The 19,470-nt window shown below is 34.5% G+C and overlaps 2 protein-coding genes across 3 annotated transcripts; both read right to left on the bottom strand.

The window, feature by feature from the left end:
• Window positions 1-392: 392 nt before the first annotated feature.
• Window positions 393-2,466, bottom strand: LOC120144932. Its single transcript, XM_039158879.1, has 4 exons — window positions 2,289-2,466; window positions 1,195-1,656; window positions 809-1,112; window positions 393-600 (listed from the first exon to the last, which is right to left on the bottom strand). Exons 1-4 carry the CDS (start codon window positions 2,464-2,466, stop codon window positions 393-395), a joined length of 1,152 nt encoding a protein of 383 aa, XP_039014810.1.
• Window positions 2,467-5,509: 3,043 nt separating this feature from the next.
• Window positions 5,510-9,319, bottom strand: LOC120145378 (two-component response regulator-like APRR2). 2 transcript variants are annotated; one of them, XM_039159229.1, is made up of 10 exons: window positions 9,118-9,319; window positions 8,584-8,787; window positions 8,238-8,317; window positions 7,825-7,891; window positions 7,600-7,646; window positions 7,365-7,442; window positions 6,809-7,285; window positions 6,571-6,711; window positions 6,079-6,357; window positions 5,713-6,006 (listed from the first exon to the last, which is right to left on the bottom strand). In XM_039159229.1, the coding sequence occupies exons 2-10, from the start codon at window positions 8,711-8,713 to the stop codon at window positions 5,830-5,832; spliced, it is 1,476 nt and encodes a 491-aa protein (XP_039015160.1). In that variant the 5' UTR covers window positions 8,714-8,787; window positions 9,118-9,319; the 3' UTR covers window positions 5,713-5,829. The 2 variants fall into 2 exon arrangements, with proteins under 2 accessions (XP_039015164.1, XP_039015160.1); XM_039159233.1 differs by lacking the exon at window positions 9,118-9,319 and having other exon boundaries at window positions 5,510-5,842; window positions 8,584-8,976.
• Between the last annotated feature and the right edge of the window lie 10,151 nt (window positions 9,320-19,470).

Below are 19,470 nucleotides of genomic sequence, written 5' to 3'. Positions count from 1 at the left end.
TATGTAAAAGAAATGGAACCGAATTAGTAATAATTCTAATAAACAGAAAATTAATTCTCGTTTATTTTCGATTATGTTATCGAACAAAATCAACGTTCTGAAACAAATTCAATAATCAATGTTACTTAACAACAATTTCTTTTAAACAGATTTATTCACTTTGAGATTAAGCAAGCCTATTGAAACGACAAGATAAATCCTAAAAATAGATTTATTTGCTATCTCAATTTTATTACAATTTTCAAATCGTCTCGGATTAAAGAAAGGTAGAAGAAAAAATATCTTAAGATTGTTACTCCATTTTTTTTTACCGAATCCCATATTCTTCATCACTAGTGATAAGAAAACCCAATCTACAGTATCATATGCCTTGCTAAAATTGACTTTGAGAACTATAACTTTTTCTTACGCTGATTCAAATCATCGATGACTTCGTTTGCGATTAAAGAGCAATTCCGGATACGCTTGCCTGCGATGAATGCGAACTGATTATCACCCACAACTTCATTTATAACAACCGCCAATCTAACTAGAGATATCGACCTGAAGTCCTCAACACAATCTGCCCCATCTTTCTTGAGAATAAGTGTTATGTATGATCTGTTGAAAGAAAAATCATTGATGTTGCCATGAAAAAAGTTTGCGAAAAAAATCCAATACTTGAGACTTCAGAAAGGGCCAATTTTTTTTTTTTTTTTTTGAAAAACTCCAAATTGAATCCAATTCTCCAATTGCTGTTTTTATTGCTTTCCAAATCTCCAATTCTTAGAAAGGGGATCCGATTAGTCTTCTAGACTCTGGTTTCAACCTTCTCATCGGAACGTCAAGGCGGTTAACTGGCAGGGTATTAACTTCATTATAACTCAGCTGGAAATGCTTTTGAAGAGTCTTTACCAATTCCTTTTGATCCCTGATCTCAGCATTGCCCACCATTAACGAAGAAATACGATTAGCTTTCCCTCTTTTTGCAACTGTAAGATGGAAAAATCTTGTGTTTCTATCCCCCTCCTTAAACCATTTTAAACGACTTTTTTTGGAGCCACTCTCTTTCGTGACGCCTATGAACCTTCCACAATCTCGCTTTAAAACTTCAAATTTCTGCCATGGCATCCCTGTTGTTACCATTTGCAATTACAAAGTTTTCAAGAGCATCTATTTTGCCTTCTAAAAAATCCGGGTTGTCCAATTCCTTACATTGCTTTTCCCGTTCCCATTTCTTTGTAGCTGACCGAACCTCCCTTAGGAATTGCGTTGTGTCTTTCCCCTGATTCTTCTCACAAACTGTTTTGACCATTTCAACATATTCTGTATCCTCCGCCCAATGGTTAAACCATTTAAAGGTTCTGCGACCACAATAAATCTTTTCTTCGATCAATAGTATCGATTTATGATCCGATAAGCTTCTTCCCATCGAAGACTGAGCTAATTGAGGGAAGGCACTAAACACTTCCACTGAGATAAGAAAGCGATCAAGACGACTTGCCGAGATAGAACCTCCTCCCCTGAACCGCGTAAACGAACCCCCACTCATTGGCAGATCAATTAAGTTACCATTCGAAATAAAATCCACAAAATTGGACATTGACCTCTGATGGAAACTCACCCCAACTCTTTCACTTTCGTTCTTGACCGTGTTGAAATCCCCTCCTAGAATTACTGGAACATCCAATTCCCCAATTAGATCGCTTAAACTCGATAAAAAAATATCTCCTCTCCCCAGGGTCCTTGGGAGCGTATATGTTTATCAACCCAACTTACATATTTACATGTGGAAAGCAACCCACTAAAACCACCAATCTGCTTCGAACAATTTTCCTACTGAGCTTGAAAAAACTGGAGTCCCGTAGGCAAATTAATCCACCTGCCGAACCCTCTGAAGGTGCTCAAACTAAATCATCCAAATGGCTCGACAACAGTCTTCTTCCTAACCCCTGATTAATATTCGATACTTTGGTTTCCTGAAGGACAATAACATGAGCTAATCTGGCCAATAACCAACAAATTGCACGAACTTTCTCCCTTTTTTCGAGCCCTCTTGCATTCCAAGTCAAAATTGATAGATTCATATAAGACAACTGAATACTATGACGGAAGGTAATTACTTACCTTTAACTATTTGTTCTTTCAGCACCCACCTTTTCCCTGATCCTACCAACCACCTCATTTTCTGTTGCTGAAAAAACTACTCCAAGGGCCTCCCCAATGTGATACGTGACCAGCGTCTCTTCTATATGCTCTTGACCGTTGCTGTTAACATGTGGAGAAGAATTTTTGCTGAGTTGTGAGACCTTCCTCGCATATTTTTTTCTTTCCAGTTTGAGCCTGCTTCTTCTTACTTATCCTTTTGTTTTTATTCATGACCGGACTGTAAACCACCAGATCATCATTACCCAGCACTTCACTAGGGCCCACGACTTGTCTAGCTTGAACATTAGATGTGGGGCTTTCGATGTTTACTACCTCCATTATTGGGATATTAAGTAATTTGGATTCATTTGAGATAGACTGCTCGGAGTCGACCAAACCCACATTCTCATTATCCAACAAGGGAGCACCATTAGTTCCAATAATTTAGCTGGGAGGCCCAGATCCGGAGATAATTAGAACCTCAAAAAGGTGATTGCTACTGTTAGTTTCTACAGGTTGGGTTAATTTTTCCAATGGATCATGAACAATATCATCAACTCCAGAAAGATTTGTCTGGCGGCACTGTCATGTCAAACCGTTATTCATCAACCTCTTCGATAAAAATGCTCGCATTAAATGCTTCGGAACACTCTGATATTCTAAATGACTCTTTTGCTTCATCCTCCTCTTCTCCGTCCATTGGAAAGCTTCCGTCAATGAAGGTTCGATCTCCCTCAAACTATTTTATGCGAATTTTAACCCAATACTTACTGTTGTTGATGATTAACGACAATCTATTCGGGATGCTCGATTCCGTTTGTGTTTCTATCGATACTCATACCACATTAAATCTCTCTCTCCTCGTCATCTCTTCTTTGACCTTCAATGCCTTTCCCCACCTGCTGCCAATAGCCAAAAAGAAACTTTCATTCCATTTCTTTAGAGGCACGTCTTTGAGCACAATCCACAATTTTATCGATTTTTTCCATAGAAGCCTTCAAGCAACTCCAAATCCTCAAACCATGAACGCAACAACTCAGCTCTATTTAACCAACATTTTCTATAGTCCTCTTGGCTATTATACTGAATGACTACCAATAATCCAAACCATGGGCAGATCTTAGGCACCGATACCATCGGACTTAAGTGCCATTTGTTCAATGTCTAAACTATACATGCCCTTGATTTTTCCGACGAGGCTAAGGCTCCTCAACACCATATCCGTCTCTGGAATATTGATAGTCGAGGTAATATGGCTGTCTAGCTCCACGGATGAAACATTTAGATCTTGCACCAAATTGACATAGACCTCTTGCTCATTTCTTTCCTGTCTTGCTTTGCCCGACTCCAGGGGATCATTCAAACTAGGAATACCATTTCTTTCAAGGCCTAATAGGGCTTCCTTGAACGATCTTGAGTCTCTCAGCAGAGCTGGTCTCCTTCGGATGAAAGTACTTGGACCATCCACCTTACATTTGCTATTGTTTTCTCTTTCTTTCACCGCCATGAACACCATTATTATAAAACCATCTAATTTCCTACCATCATCCCTTTGAATAGCTTCAGACAGTTTCCTATATCTAGCGAAAGCAAAAGTCATCTTCCGAGCTAGTCTCTTACAGTTGTTGTGTGCAATATTGTAAACATCCTCCACAAACCCGTAAGCTTAAAAAGCTTCCTTTAGTGTTGAAGTTTGAATTCTTTTACTGATGTTATCGACGAACACTACTACTCTTGGTCGCCTCCGGTGAGCTTCAAACCTTCTCTCGAAAAAACACAATTGCCTTCTAAGCTTCTTCTTACATGCCCACGGTTGGCTCCTGCGCAGCTTCTTGCATGCCATGGTTGACTCTTGAGCTTCTTCTCACCATCTCTTTGAATTCTAGTCTCCCTAAACAATTAAATTATTAAAAAAAAACTAAACCTGATTTTGAAACTATTAATATTAAAACTTTTTATCAGTTATATTTTTATTTTAATTTAAAATAAATTAATAAATTTAACTCTTTAATAAAAATACTTCCTCTTTATCAATAAGAATCCTTCCAATTGTGACGGTTGCGAGTGAAGCTTATTTTGAGAACTTGGTTTCTCTTGGACTAAAAGGAAAGCTAATAAAGCTGCCACACAGTTGCTCGGGTGGCTCCATTTCATGCTAACCTTATGGAATGGAATTCTCATAATCTTTTTATCTACTTTTGTTAATGATTAATTTGAATTAAAAAACAAAGAAACTTACTAATAATCATTTGGTGAGATACTAAATTCTTTAAATAAGATCAAGGATTTGAATATTGACGTTTGCGTATGGAACAGACCAAATTGGGAGGATCACATCGCCTATTTAGTACTCAATCCGAAAGGAGAAAATATGATTAAAAAATAACATTTTAGGTTGCATCAACCTAAAATGTTACGAAAAATACAATATTTTAAGTTGTAACCAAAAATATTATAAAAAAGTCTTATTTTAGGTTACATTCAACTTAAAATATTTTTTAACAATTTAAATCACACTTATTTATGCTAATTTTTAACATCATTTTTTTATAAAAATAGATTATCAATAGAAAATATATGAAAATTTAAAAAAATTCAGGGACACTGTCCCGTTAGCCGATCCATCCCTGATTATTAAGGCTTAATTTCTTTGTCTTATCCCCTCAGGTTTGCTTTACTTATTATCTTTGTATTGGTCAATTTCATTTATTATAACCTTACGAAAGATTCGCAGATTTGGTTAGCAATCAAATTGTACCAAATGATGATTAAGATCAACTGGTTGAGAGCACATTGGAAGGGGTGGATTGAGAAAAATACAAAAGGTCCCCTGAAAAAGAGTATAGTAGCCTTAGAAATTGAAAGCTTTGTTTCAAGGGAAATGGCCTACAAAGATTGATCTCCACCAACAAAGTTGTTTGTTGAGGTCCCAGCTTTCAGTGAAGGCATTTGATTTACAATTGTAGAAGGATGATAAAATATCGAGGTAGAAAGATATTTAATCAACATTATTAATCGTCTTGTTAGTCAAAGATTGTATCTCACTACATAAATTAACTTACCTTAATGGTTAAAAGAATTATTGTTGTTCTTATAAGTCATATATTTGAGTACCAACGGCTGCTAGGATGATTGACGTTCATTTTGAGAATATTTAGAACATATATTACAAAATCATCTTAGTTTAATAAAAAAAATTGTATCTCATATGCTTTCTAAGACACACCAAAATCTACTGGAACAAATTAATGACATAAGATTTTATAATGTAAATCGAACCAGAAATAGTGTAGCCCGTAACCCTACTTAATGTTTTATTTTATTTTATTAATTTAGAATGATTATAAGATAGAAAATAACATTCTCTTATACTATTAAAAACAAATTACCTCCGACACTCGTGTTGCAATAGATTGGATCAGATCAAATTGACCTCTCTCCAAACCTATCCACGTGTAGCAAGATGAAAGCAACAAAAAAGGGTCTTAACCCACGTGTAACCCAGACCTATCACATAAACTATCTGGAAGCTGACGTGTAGTGACACATCAGCACCTTCATTAATTCAAAGGCTAGATCCGTCGATGGCTGAAATACCTTGTCTAGAGAGCTCAGCAAGCACAGACTCGGTGGATGGAGGCTTCAGGCCTAAGGGCAATGGTAGCCATGGCATGCTTATCGCTTCTTTCACAGTCTTATCGATCACCTCTTCTTCCTGCATTCAATCAAGCACAATGAAGTGTGGGTTAACTTACATCCCCAATGTAGTAGCTCCAACCCTAAAAATGGAGGATTAAGGACCACATGATGTTCCACACAGGTTCTCGACACCCCACTTCTTGTGTCCATGGCACAACAACAACGAAATCCCGTCGAATTCTGCATATTCATTCATGTGCTTCGATCGTAAGATTACGAGCTAATATTGATATTAAATAGCTAAATACTCACTTGAGTGAACATGGAGAAATATCCCTGAAGTGGGGGCAGAAAGTGCCAACTTTCAGTTGGCTGCCATGGAGGGTAGTAACCTTGCACGCCCCACATCTGGATGGTGGGTGAATGACAAGGTGCTCCCAACATGGGATACGGGACAACATGGTTCAAGTAATATGGAGGGAAGGCCATGATCGGTTTATTTGGATGATTATAACTTTGCAATCGATGTCTTTGTGGACATTTTCGATCATCCTCCTTCGGTAAAATGTGTCTCCTCTGCATTCGATATTTCTGTTTCACCAACAAATGAATCTCGTCATCGGTTCTCATAATCTTTTCATATCGGTTCTCATAATTTTTTTTCAATCATTGTCAATTTATATACACTCTGCAGAGGCAACTACTTGAATCCGAGACCTCAATGAGGTTTCTTGATGTGTTCAGCTCTCGTAATCATGGAATCCGATTCGAGTATCAAAATGAAAACAAATATTTGTTACCAACCTGGAGATGACTTGCCACATTTTGCCTCGTCAAGCCTTCTACTTTCATTAGCTCTAGTATTCGAGAAGGGATGGCTTGATCTATACCTAATTGGTCCACTGCCTCGACAAATTTCTTGTGCAGTTCAGGTGTCCAGTCTACCTAAGAATTCAAACAACCAAATGCGATTGTAAACAAGTTTTCCCAGTCTAAGCAATACCTTCATCATATAATGGTTATTATTATACATTAGCATTACCTTTGATTTTTTTCGATTAGCTTTATTTGGACTCGGCTTTTCAGCAACAGCACGAGAATCTTCGGGATCCACTCCATTTAGTGGCCTATCCCTCTTGGTCTCCCGTTGTTCCTGAGGTTGGCCAACTGTTGCATTTACTTCATTAGTTCTATTGCCGCTGGTAGTTTCGACGGATTTGGCTTTGCCATCCTGCTCCCCGTTCTCTTTTTCCTCAGAGTAGTTAGTATGATCATGGCAGTCTCTATCATCTAACAATCTTCCTCCCTGCTCTAATTGAGGTGTCGAAGGAGCAGGGTACTTATCATTGCGTGCCAGTGGTTCATGGTCATTTTGATGAACCACTAATGCACCTTCCGTTTTCTTCGAGTCGCCTTTTCGAGGTTTTCCGTTTTCCAATTGTGGTTGCAGGATGGAAACCAAAGAGTCCTTAACAGGTTTGAGTGGTTTAGTAAGGTCATTTCCCCCTCTATTGAATGCCTGTAAAAGGACTAATCAAAATGAGAATTCCCATATTATAGAACCTTGATTGCCATTTACATTTCAATCCCACACCAACCTTATGAACCACGTGCTGCCATACATTCCTTAGTTTATCCTCGGAAAGTGGCTTCCTAAGAAACTCAACTGCACCAAGCTGTAAAAATGTTGTCAAAACGTAAACTCTAGGTTAGCAAGAATGGTAGATGGAAATGGATTTAGGGTCTACGGTTTTAGCTAGATTCAACGACTCGGATGTGCACCGGAAATACAAGTAAACTGTTCGGTAAGTGGTAAGCTAGAATACGTCTTACCGCAATGCACTTCACCATGGTGCTGATGCAATGAATGTTCGAAGTCACTGCAACAAAATATGAGTTATCAAAGCATTAGGAACTTGAGAATATGTTTGACAATATCGGTCACTGTCAAAGATGCCGGTAAAGTTTTATGTCGGGGCTGATTAGATGGAGCTTTACAAAGAACTGATTGAAAAATCTATGGCAAAACCAAGACTGGAATGTGGTTTCTGAACTTACTAATGGTAGGCAAGTCCTTAGCCATTTCAAGGAACTTGAAACTCCCATTGTTATTGCTTGCACCGACCTGCAAAGAAAGTGGATATATGACTAAACTAAAGCTTCCGATGAAACCGATAGTATTCTGATGATGGAAATGGTGGCTTGGCATCAATGAATTTATCTCAAGTATAGCAAATCGAGAATAGCATGTATAATTTTCTGTTAAGTACTACTAGTAGTGCCAATATAATGATGATTTAAGGCACATGTGTTTACAAGTTATGGAAAATGCTACGGTGTCTCTTTTATTGTGGGATCACTATACTTGTCGTTAACTTCTATCTGCATATTATCAAACATTTGAAGCATGCCTTTTTAATTAGTTCTTGTTCGTCTTATTTGGAAATTGCAGTAGAAATCAAAGTTCATACCTCTACAATGGCTACATGGAAACTTTCAGGTCTACTCGAAATTGCCGAAAGAGCTTCGTTTTCATGGCGGAAAGTGTAAACTGCAAAAGGCACAAAAAGTCAATAACTTTTATCATACATACAAAGAGACCTAACAAAGAAAAAGTAGGTGTTATAAATAAATGCAGCATTAAAGATGTAGGAGATCACAGTGAAGAGAAAGTAAAAACACAAGATTTAATTACCATTTACTTATGGAACTACAACAAAACATAATTAAGAAAAAGGGAATCATGTGAAGTGGGTATACAGATACTAAACACTTGCAATTCAGCTACGAAAAAAAGGGGAGATTCAAAGTTCTAACCAATATAGTCCATAGATTCAAGCTTTGATTTTATCTCAGCAGCAGAATTGGTGTCCTCATCAAGAAGAAGAACCCTGAGACCCTTCGGAAAATCCTTCCATTCTGATAAATCATTGGCAGTGCAAACCATAGTTGGTTTGTGGCATCCTTTCTTAGGCAACCACCAAGTTTTCCAAATCACTTCTCATCAATATCTGATCACTTCTGCATGTCCACATGAACTTTCCCATCAAAAACAACAAGAAAGATTGATCTTGATCTAATCATCAAAACTGGTTTTCAACTCTTGAAATCAAAGAAAATGAAAGTATAGTGTTGATATATAGGTGATGAATGCTGCATTGAGAGAACCCATCGCAAATGCAAAAGTTGTTTCTTTAAATAATTATAGCAAATAAAAGACTAAATTACTGAGTCTAATGCATGATGGATTTTATTATGCATGCAGCATCAAGTAGTTGATGATTTACCAAAGAAAAGATAGATTACCCCAAAGGAAAATCCCAGAAAGAAGCTATTGGTTTTCTATTTTACCTCACAAAGTGTCTGATGTTTCAACTTTCAAGTTCTTGGTTTTGGCTTTTGGGTTCATCAGCATGCAGAGAATGATTTTAGGAAAAACTGGGGGAAAAAGGAAAGTTGTTTAAAGATCTTTTGCGAGAAAGTGGATGCCTGTTTGTGTACAGTTGCTATCAATTCCCTACAGGCCACAGAATATGCAAATAAAAGCCAAAAATATCATTAGACTTGGGAGCATCTCCCCTTTCAATCCTAAACGCTTTGCACAAAAGATTCTCACTCATTTTATAATAAATATCCGTATATTCTCATATATATATATATCGTGTTTGAATATAAGATCTAATAACACTTTTTTAATTATTAAAATTGTTTAGTTTATATTACTATTTTAAACCTTTTAAATATAAACAATTAAAGTAAATTTGCAATTGTAAAACTAATATTGAGAAAACAAAAAATAACAGAATCTAAGATGTAAAAAACAAGGGCGATTTTTCATGAATAATATGGTAAAAAGGAAGACTCAAAATTTTTAGAAAATTTAATATGGTAATTAGGATAATATAAACATTGCACGGGAAAAGATGTCAGACCATCTGACATCTTTGGAAAGATATCAGGAAGACTCAAATTTTTTAGAAAATTTAATTAAATTGAACAAAATAAGATTGATTTGATCCATTTTTAAATTAATCAAAATTTATTATAATTTTTATATTTAATATATAACATATTTAATATTTTTGATTACTATATGGATTATAATATATTAAATATTAAATTGAACCGAACTAATTAGACTAAGGTTAAGTAGTATAAAAATAATATAATATATATTTAATATTTTTGATTAATCGATTAATTCAGTTAATTAATTGATTTTAAATTGAATTAACTGATAACTTAAGTTTGAAAAAATCATTAATCATTAACCAACTGAGACTAAAATTAACTAACCGGTTAATTTAAAAAAAAAAAACTTAAAAAATATATATTAACCTTCCTCATCACTTATTCATAGTCTCGATCAATAAAAAAATCATCTCATGTTTTCTTCTATATCATTTTTAAAGGATGATTCTTTACCTTCTTTTTCATGTTATGTAAAATTGGGTGGTTACTTGAAAGTTAATTATAAGTGGATTAGTGGTGTGGAACAAAAAGAGTGGAGGGATTTTTATTGATAGGAACCATGGATGATGTAATAAAAATAATTCATGAAATAACTTTCCGTTCGAGTGGAGAATGGCTAATATCTAATTATTATTAGACAAAAGATGATCCGAGAAATAAATAATAAAATAATAATAAAAATAATTAATATTTTATTATTGAATTGAATAAAATAAAAAATAAAGATAATATAAGAAATCATTTACTCATTTGTAGTCATGAAATCAGATGAAATCAGATGCAGTGACCAGTGAACTGTAACTTACTATTTTTCTATCATCGAAACTATTTGAGAGTCGGAAAATATTTGCGTGTTTATCTTGTAGCTTTACCCAGTTGAAATAGAATATTCACATTGTAAAATTATTGGAAAGTTTGAATAATGAAGCAACTAATATCCAAGAATTAAGGAATCATTAATGCATATTATTCTCATCCATTAATGCATAGTATACTTGTCTATTAATGCATAATATTCACATCTTATTAATTAATGTAACAATTATCTAAAATAATGTCTAAATAAAGAGCCATTAAATTCAATTAATTTTGTCATTTTAATTCCAAACCGAATTTAAGAGATTCGCTCTTATTTGAGGAAAAAAGAAAAATTAGATTGAATTAAAATATCTATAGGCCCCTAAAGGACTCGACCAATCTAGACATTCTACATCGTTTACGTCAAACATGTGCCCCCAACTCCATACGACAAGGATTCACACCGATTTGCACACTCTGTGCCTACGTACGAGGTAAAGTCTTATCTTGGACATTCAACAACACACAAGTTGGTTCATGTATAGAAAAATATCTCACACCTAGTATACCACATATGGATTTAAGCTTTCTATTTCTCTCAACATAATTTACAAATAGCTTACTTTAAGCATCAATTTCTTATTCATCACTAAATCATTTTGAGCATATGATATACCGTTGTAAAATTCTCATTTGTAGAATATAAAATTATAATTTTATTATTTGAATTTCTACCTTTACCTATTGAAAATATGTCTCAAACTTTCCGAAAGTATGTTTTTTTTTATCAATCTCTCACATGAATGAAATTGATAATTTAATCAAAATATTGACTCGATGTGGTGATAGAATCTACGATTGATAGTTGCATAGGATAGGTAGGCATCAATCCTCGAGTTTCTATTTAAATTTAATTGTAAATCTTTATAAATATTATGATACTATTTGATTCCAATTTAAACGGTTTTCTATAACTATATAAGATTCATATATATTTTTTCATATGTGATATACATATATCATACAAAATTGAGGGACTCGACTCTAACTTGAAAATCAACTCACTAATTACTAAAAATTTCGAGTTATTCGAGTTCCATTGTATAATTCTACTCGAATTTTAAAGAAAAATTGAGTCGGGTTCATAAAATTAAGAATCTAGTCAATTCGAGTCGAAAAGATCAATTTTTTTTCAATTGAGTCGAGTTTTACTCACCCCTAGATTCAAGCACGCAGAGGTTCTCCCCTTGTCCAAGGTTTAAATCCGTCCAGCATGGAAAACACTTAAATAGTTAAGTTATCTTATTGACAAAATTGAGGAATCGATCCTTAAAATAAAATGAGACAATAATTAAGTAGTTATATATATATATATAATTTATCCTAAAAATAAATATAAAAGCTAAAATGGAACGGATGTCCAAGCATTACAATTGACTTTAGATAAGAGTGAGGAGTTCTATAACTTGTACACACATTATGTTTCTTTTTATGGGTGCAATTTGATATGCTTTCTAATAAGAAAACTAAGTGAATGCCTATGTTTTTTCAGTTATATATATTGAATCAAATTACTTTCCCGGTTGAAAGAACCAAATATTTGATTTTACATAAAGAATTTACGTATACGAGTTTTGCTTACTTATATCACCAAAACACTTTGCCTACTTATATACTATGGACGAAAAACTTGGCATCTTATGAAGTGGGGTCAAAATACTCTTTTTTTAATGAATTAGAAAGATTTTTTTTTTATAAATTCGTTTAGTAATTTTAATAAAAATTAGGGTAAATTAAATACTTCATCAAAAAACTATTCTCGAGATTCCATTTTGGTTACCCAATTATTTAAAAAAAATCATAGTTAAAGTTTCGCTTTGGTTCTATTTTAGTCACCCGTCGTTAAAAAATTAAATGTGATGTTAACATGTCACTTCATCATTGATATAAAAAATTAAAAAAATGCCATCGACAATGGCAGGTGATCGAAACAGAACTTTTAGTTTGATTTTGAAAAAAGAAATAGTTGAGTGATTGAAATAGAACCACAAAAATAATTTGATGATTAAAAACATAGTTTACCCTAAAAATTAATTTCAAGAAGAGAATAAGATCATATGAGTGAAAGTATTAAGTGGATAAAATCACATAAACAGTAAAAATTTTCTCATCAAATATTTAATATTATTATATTCTTAATAATTCAAACATAAAACTTTTAATTAAACTACAATAATCTTAATTAATTGATATGGAATAGATCATTTGTAAGTTGCCGTGGGTCATCGGACACTTGGTGATCCTCAGGGACGGAGCTAGAACAAAATATTGACACGGGTTGAAATATTGAATTATTTAAGAAGAATATGAAGATTTATTAGGTATTTAAACTCAAAATTCAGCACGAACCAAACGACCTTAGTGATTAAGGAATTGTTGTTATCCTTGAGGTCTTGCGATATAGCACTGTCAAATAGGGGTATGAGCGTTCATTGTCAAATAGTTGAGTCTTTGTACATATATTACCATATATTCACCCTAAAAAAACCTCAAAATTCACAAGATAACACCTAATTTGTCTAATATTTAAACTTACAATGACCTAAATTGTTATTAGACCAAAACGTTTGAGAACATAGGGTTATCATTCTTTAGTTCGGTCCTTACTTCATTAAATATTTAATAAATTCTTATATTTTTTAATTTTAAATATTTATTTTTACATAAACCAAAATTTTAATAAATTTTAAATATTAACCTCCTCCCATGGTGAGCCTAGTAAGCTTAGTAAGCGAAGTCCCCACATTTCATAATATGAAACACTATTCTCAAACAAATTGGTCCACTGGTTTAGACAAGATGATATAGACCTGTTATGAAGGATTGTTTGACTCGTCTATGGATGAACTGAAGGAGACTAGTGAGAGTAGTCGCTCTTCATGAAAATTTAAATTTATCATATATTTTATATTTTTTATGTATTTTTTATTGAAAATTTATTTTTATCCATGGAATTTTATAAATATGTCTCCCCTCTTCTTTCCTGTTACATGCTTTCAATGCCATATCTCGTGTCCTTCTCGTTAATGTCCAAAACCCTTGTTTGGTTAAGGATTTTAGACTTATTTCATGTTGTTCAGTAGTTTATAAGATTATTAACAAATTTGAAGTAAAATTAACAAATACATATAAAAGACCATAATAAAAACTAGTAAAATTAACATCCCAAATTTGAAGTAAACAAGAAACAAAGGAACAATGACTAAAATAGAAAATACGGCAAAGTTATGGGGGTTCAATGCATGATTCACCCAGTTTTAGATATAAGAAATTTCTATAAAAATAAAAAGGGAAATGGCGCATGAAGACCCAACAAATTGGAATAAAATCGAATCAGCCCAAATCCAATGACCAAGATGTGAATACACGACTAAATATGGGGTACCTAAGAAAGATTTACTATTTTTTATAAGCCAGATATGCACTAATAATAAAAAATGTGAAAATTACAGGATCACACCAATAAGATTAAAATAAAATTAAAATAATCAGTGCAAATGACCAAAATGCAAAAACACACGTAAAGTAGAGGGACCTGAAAGAAAATAAACCAATAAGTTAGTTTTAAAACATTAAAAATGGTAAATATCATAATAAGGACATAATATTTAAAAATAAGTGAAATAAGTTGAAATTGGGACCAAAATGAACATGGGAGAAAATAGTGATGGTTGCACGTGTGATTAGACCACAGGGGCCAAAACGCATAGGATTGGGGCAAAATGACGTCGTATTGATCGAGTTATAAAACCCCTTTTCCTTTCTTTTTCTTTATTTTCTCACTTCTTCCCTTTCTCCCCCCCTCAACAACATTCTCCCCCCTCTCTTCATGGTTTCCAGAAAATGGTGAAATCGTCACTGACGGCCACTGAATCGTCGTTGTCTCTGGTGGCCGTTCAAGCCTAAAATACATCGGGATGCTCGTATTGACACCAAGAATATGGGTTGGGGCTCAATTTTACGTGGTTCAATGCCTAACTCCGCAAAATGGTCGAGAACGTTTTGGCTCCCAATGCTTCAATCTCCTCCGGCAACCGTTGGATCGAGCTGATTTTTCAATATGTTGTACCCCTTGTTAGTAAGCTCCTCCTCACCATTTGGATTGACCAAAGGAGATCCCAGCCGTTGGTGAAGTTCCGACAGAGGGGTAAAATGCTATATTTCTTTCCTTTTTTTGGTTTTTGGTTTTGGTTTTCTATTTTTATTCGAATCGTTTATATGGTGGGTCTTGGGTAAAAAATTAGTGAAATAAAGGACCACTCGATAGGGAAATGATTTCCCTAAAGCCAAGCAGTTATATCCCATATTTCTTGGATTTAGCCGGGGTCTTGGGTAAAAATTAGTGAAAAAGGACCACTCGATAGGGAAATGATTTCCCTAAAGCCAAGCAGTTATATCCCATATTTCTTGGGATTTAGCCGATTTTTTAATGGGGTTGTAAGATTTAGTTTGGTTTGGTTTTGGTTGATTGTAGGGATGACGATGGCACAGTGACCAAAATTGTAAAATCCCAATCATCGGGTCAATGGCCAAAATGTAAGAAATTTAAACTTAGTGGTTGAATTAGAATCAATCAATAAGTTTAAGGATTTATAGTGGAAATTTTGTGTAGGGCTTGATGGAAATTTTGGTTTAATGGAGAGGGCATTATGGTCTTTTCATATTTAAAGGATAAGTATCTCCTTTATTAGGGGATTGGCACGTGGGATTTGGAGTTATCTGGAAACTCCTTCATTGCTCTCTTCTTCTTCTACCGTGATATTCCTCTTTAAAGTAAGATTCTGAATTTTGTGGTTTTCCTTTAATTTTTGGTTGGTAATGGAAGTTGGTGTGTTATATAAGCTTAAGGAAAGCTTATATAGTATTAAAACAATAAGATAAGTGAATTTGAAAGGATTTTGTAAAATGAGTTTAGAAATGAAATTTTGATAGGGAGTAGTTTTTGAAGTTTTATTGAGAAATTTGACTTGTCAAAGAGCTAACTAAAGGATTATAAGTATTAGAAGTGATTAAGAGCTTGGTTGAAAATATGACATGATTTTTTTAAATGTAAGTGTTTTAGTGAAATTTCGTATGTTAGGGAGTAGTAATTGGATAAAAGTTGGTTTGAATGAAAGAAGTTTAGATTAAGGGCTTAATGAGGGATGATATAAGGGATTTTAGTAGATTTTTGGTTGATTTTCGAAGTGGAAATGAACATTCTGGGCTTCGAGTATCGGTACCATTAGAATTGTACTGATACTTCAAGGGATATATATGTGTATTTCTTAAGGGTAGTATCGATACCGGATGAAGAGGGTATCAATACTGAGTGGGTAGTATCGATACCAAGGGAATGGTATCGATACCATTTTTAAGATACAATTACAGAATGCCAAATTGGTATCAGTACCTTGAGGAGGGTATCGATACCCTTGAAGGAAAGTATCGGTACTGTAGGGGTAGTACCGATACTTCTAGGCATGAAATGGAAAGTAAGGGTTTTTTGTATCATAAGTTATTATGATTGGATGTAAGCGATTCGAAGAACGATATTAATTTTCGATTGTTTTCTGTAATGATTGAAAGAAATCAAATTCCGGTTAGCTCAACATATTAATTACTGATTCGAATGTGTTAAGGATTTTGCTTAGAACTTCAGTGAGGCAAAGATAAGTGCAACTTCTCGGTTTTGTAACAAAATTGAGGAAGGCTTGCGATAAGCCAACCTCAGTGTTTTCGATCGAAAACTTTATAATTTATTTTATGTTATATTGCAATGTTTTATTCAAGTTATATTATACAAGTTATATTTTATGATTATATGACTATGGAAATGTGAACTTTGAACAAGTGAATGTGAAAAGACTCTATGTGAGAGGAACTATGTGAATAAGAAACACTTCGAATCATGATTGAACATAATTAAGTGATTAATAGCCCAAAGTATATGTATGAGGATTAGAGGTATAGTTGGAATGCTAAGAGTTGAGGGTTTTATATGGTCTTTTGGGACAATTATGTGGTCCTTCGGAACAAATATGTCGCACTTCGGTGCAAACCTATGTGGCACTTCAGTGCAAACCTATGTGTTCATTTGGGACAAATATGTGGCACTTCGGTGCAAATTACGAGCTGTGGTGGCAACATTAATGCACAACCTCAATGTATTCAAATACATAGAGTTCTCAGTAGTATACATTGGACACTTGAAACAAAGCTATACAAAGAGAATAATACATAAGTATACATTTTCGATATGGAAAATAATGAGATATATTTATGAGGGTTTTGATAAAAACAAATGAAATTTAGTTTATTAAGTTAGTACTCTAGTATTTGCCTCACTAAGTCATTGACTTAGCATGTGATTTCCTTACGCGTAGGTTTGAAGAAATCAGAAGACTGAGTTGTCGAGGATAGTATACAGAGAAGATTAGATCAAGAAAAATTAAATGTAGGTTTTTGTTAATTTTGTAAAATTTAAGACATGTATTATACGTTTAATTTAAAATGCTCTTATCTATTTTGTAAACTCATATATTTTGTAATTCTGTACTTTATCAAAGCTTTATGTAAATATGATTGTGAAATGATTTTCTTATTTAAATTAAGGTTTATACTCTTTATCTTGATCAAAAATTGTAAATTGTTTCTATCTGTTCATCACATGTGTTTTGAAAAGTCAATGTGATACATCAGATTCATATCTGGGTCGGGTACGGGTTAGGGGTGTTACATTTAATGGTATCAGAGCTATGATTTAAGTGGTTTAAAGTTCAAAATAAGGTCGTTTTTGGTTTAAAAAAATGTACATTCCAACTTTTAATAAAGTCTTTTTGATCTGATAAGGTGATTAGTATGATATCATTGCTAATGCATTAGTGAATTGATTTTAGATGTCAAACTTTGAGGGCTCCTGAAGTGAAACGGGAGATAGGATAAAGGAGAGTAGTAACTCACCTACCCCGAGCAGGCATGGTGAGGAGCAGGCACAACCTAAAGTGCCTGTGTAAGATCAGGGGACTTTCTTCCAGAAGTTGGATACGATTCTTACGTGTTTCCAACCGTCTTCTCCTTCAGTCTCTAAGATGAATGTCCCTAAAGAGCTGAGAAGCCTTGGAGCACCAAAATTTAGGGGACAAGCTGAAGAAAGTCCAGTTGTTGCCGATATGTGGCTCAATGATTTTAAGATTATGATAGAGAATCTCTATTATTCTGAAATGGAGAAATTGGATGGGGTAGTTTCTTTATTGTGGGGTCAAGCTAGAATTTGGTGGTCGAATGTGACGATGAGAGCTTCAAGTGATCAGGTGACTTGGCCCTTCCTTTTGGATGAGTTTAAGAACAAATATATAGGGATCAGTTTATCCGGCAGATGAATCATGAATTTATGAGTTTAAAACAAGGGAATCACATGGTGTATGAGTTCGAGTGTGAATTCAACAAGTTGAGTCGATTTGCTGCTGAGTTGGTTCCTATAGAAAATGACTCATGTGACTCATTGGTGGAGGGTTTATGACCCCCGATTGAAAGAGTTACTATTGGCACTCAACCTCTCTTCCTTTCAAGAGGTAGTTAACCGAGCTAAAGCTTTAGAGTGAGCTCAAAATGAAAGGTTTACGGAGCAAAGGACGCAACAGAGAGATCTGGTGCCTCGTCCAGTGTTTCCTAATCAAAGAAGAGTAGAGGTTCGAGTTCTCGACCTCAGACTGAGCAGAATTCGCAGCATCCTCAGGTAGATGATTAAATATGGGAATAGCAAGACAAACTTATTCGATAGAATCCGGCGTGGACAAGCTGAAAAAATGTCAGCACTATGGGAAAAACCGTAGTGGAGTTTGCAGAAGGGTCTCCAGAGCTTTCTTTAAGTGTGGAGAGGCATGGCATTTTATTCGAGATTTCCCATTGATGACAGGAGAGCCTGCCCGAATAGAAAGGTCTATTGCTGCACCGATGAGAGGTAGAGGTACAGGAAGAAGAAATAATCAATCTGAGTCGACCGCTCAATCGAAAATACATTCTACCGCTCGGGTGTACAATATGAAGACTAATGATTATTGTGATGATCCTAAAATCATTGCAAGTACTTTTCAGATAGCTGGTAAATCTGTTTTAGTTTTGATTGATATGGGATCGAATTATTCATATGTTAGTAGTAAACTGGTCAAAGACTTGAGCATTCTGTTAGAACCTATTCGCAGTGAGGTAATTATGACGAATCCATTAGGACATAGTATTCGAGTGAGACAAATCTGTTGTGGGTTTCCCATATAGATTCAGGGAATTAAATTCCCTACTAATATAATGGAATTACCCTTTGACGAATTTGAGGTTATCCTTGGTATGGATTGGCTTTACCATTATCATGCCAACGTGGATTGCCGACTTAAGCAAGTTCAGTTAACAAGTCTTGATGGATCGGAAGTTAGTGTGGTCAGTGAAAGAATCAATTCTCTAACTAATGTGATATCGTTGATGTCGACTCGGAAGTTAATGCTGCAAGAATACCAAGCGTATATTGCTAATGTAATTGATATTAGAGAAAAAAATAAACTTGAAGATATTCCGGCAGTTAAAGAGTTTCCAGAAATATTTCTGTAAGAATTACCTGGTTTACCTCCAGATAGGGAGGTTCAGTTTCAGATTGAAGTGATGTCAGAATCAACATAGATTTCAATGGCTCCTTATAGGATGTCCCCGAATGAGTTGAAAGAGTTAAAGGTTCAATTGTAGGAGCTTTTAGATAAAGGATTTATTAGACCTAGTGTGTTACCTTGGGGTGCTCTAGTGTTATTCGTAAAGAAAAAAGATGGTTCGATGCACCTTTGTATCGATTATCATCAGCTTAACAAGGTGACTATAAAGAACAAGTATCCTCTTCCAAGGATCGAC

This window comes from Hibiscus syriacus, unplaced genomic scaffold (assembly GCF_006381635.1).
Source record: "Hibiscus syriacus cultivar Baekdansim isolate YM2019G1 unplaced genomic scaffold, ASM638163v2 tig00002338_pilon, whole genome shotgun sequence".
NCBI classification, from domain to species: Eukaryota; Viridiplantae; Streptophyta; class Magnoliopsida; order Malvales; family Malvaceae; genus Hibiscus; species Hibiscus syriacus.
Note: the sequence above shows the minus strand (reverse complement) of the source record. Positions and strands in the feature narration are given on the sequence as shown.

What these genes read in the sequence shown, in the direction of transcription:
- LOC120144932 (XM_039158879.1), bottom strand. Translation starts at nt 2,466, where the DNA reads ATGGAGGTAGTAAACATCGAAAGCCCCACATCTAATGTTCAAGCTAGA. An exon ending in ATGGGAACGGGAAAAGCAAT is followed by an intron (nt 1,113 to 1,194) that starts GTAAGGAATTGG and finishes TGGTAACAACAG; the next exon opens with GGATGCCATGGCAGAAATTT. An exon ending in CTTGACGTTCCGATGAGAAG is followed by an intron (nt 601 to 808) that starts GTTGAAACCAGA and finishes TTCTTTCAACAG; the next exon opens with ATCATACATAACACTTATTC.
- LOC120145378 (XM_039159229.1), bottom strand. Translation starts at nt 8,713, where the DNA reads ATGGTTTGCACTGCCAATGATTTATCAGAATGGAAGGATTTTCCGAAG. An exon ending in CTAATCGAAAAAAATCAAAG is followed by an intron (nt 6,712 to 6,808) that starts GTAATGCTAATG and finishes TTGAATTCTTAG; the next exon opens with GTAGACTGGACACCTGAACT. An exon ending in ATTTCTCCATGTTCACTCAA is followed by an intron (nt 6,007 to 6,078) that starts GTGAGTATTTAG and finishes ATGAATATGCAG; the next exon opens with AATTCGACGGGATTTCGTTG.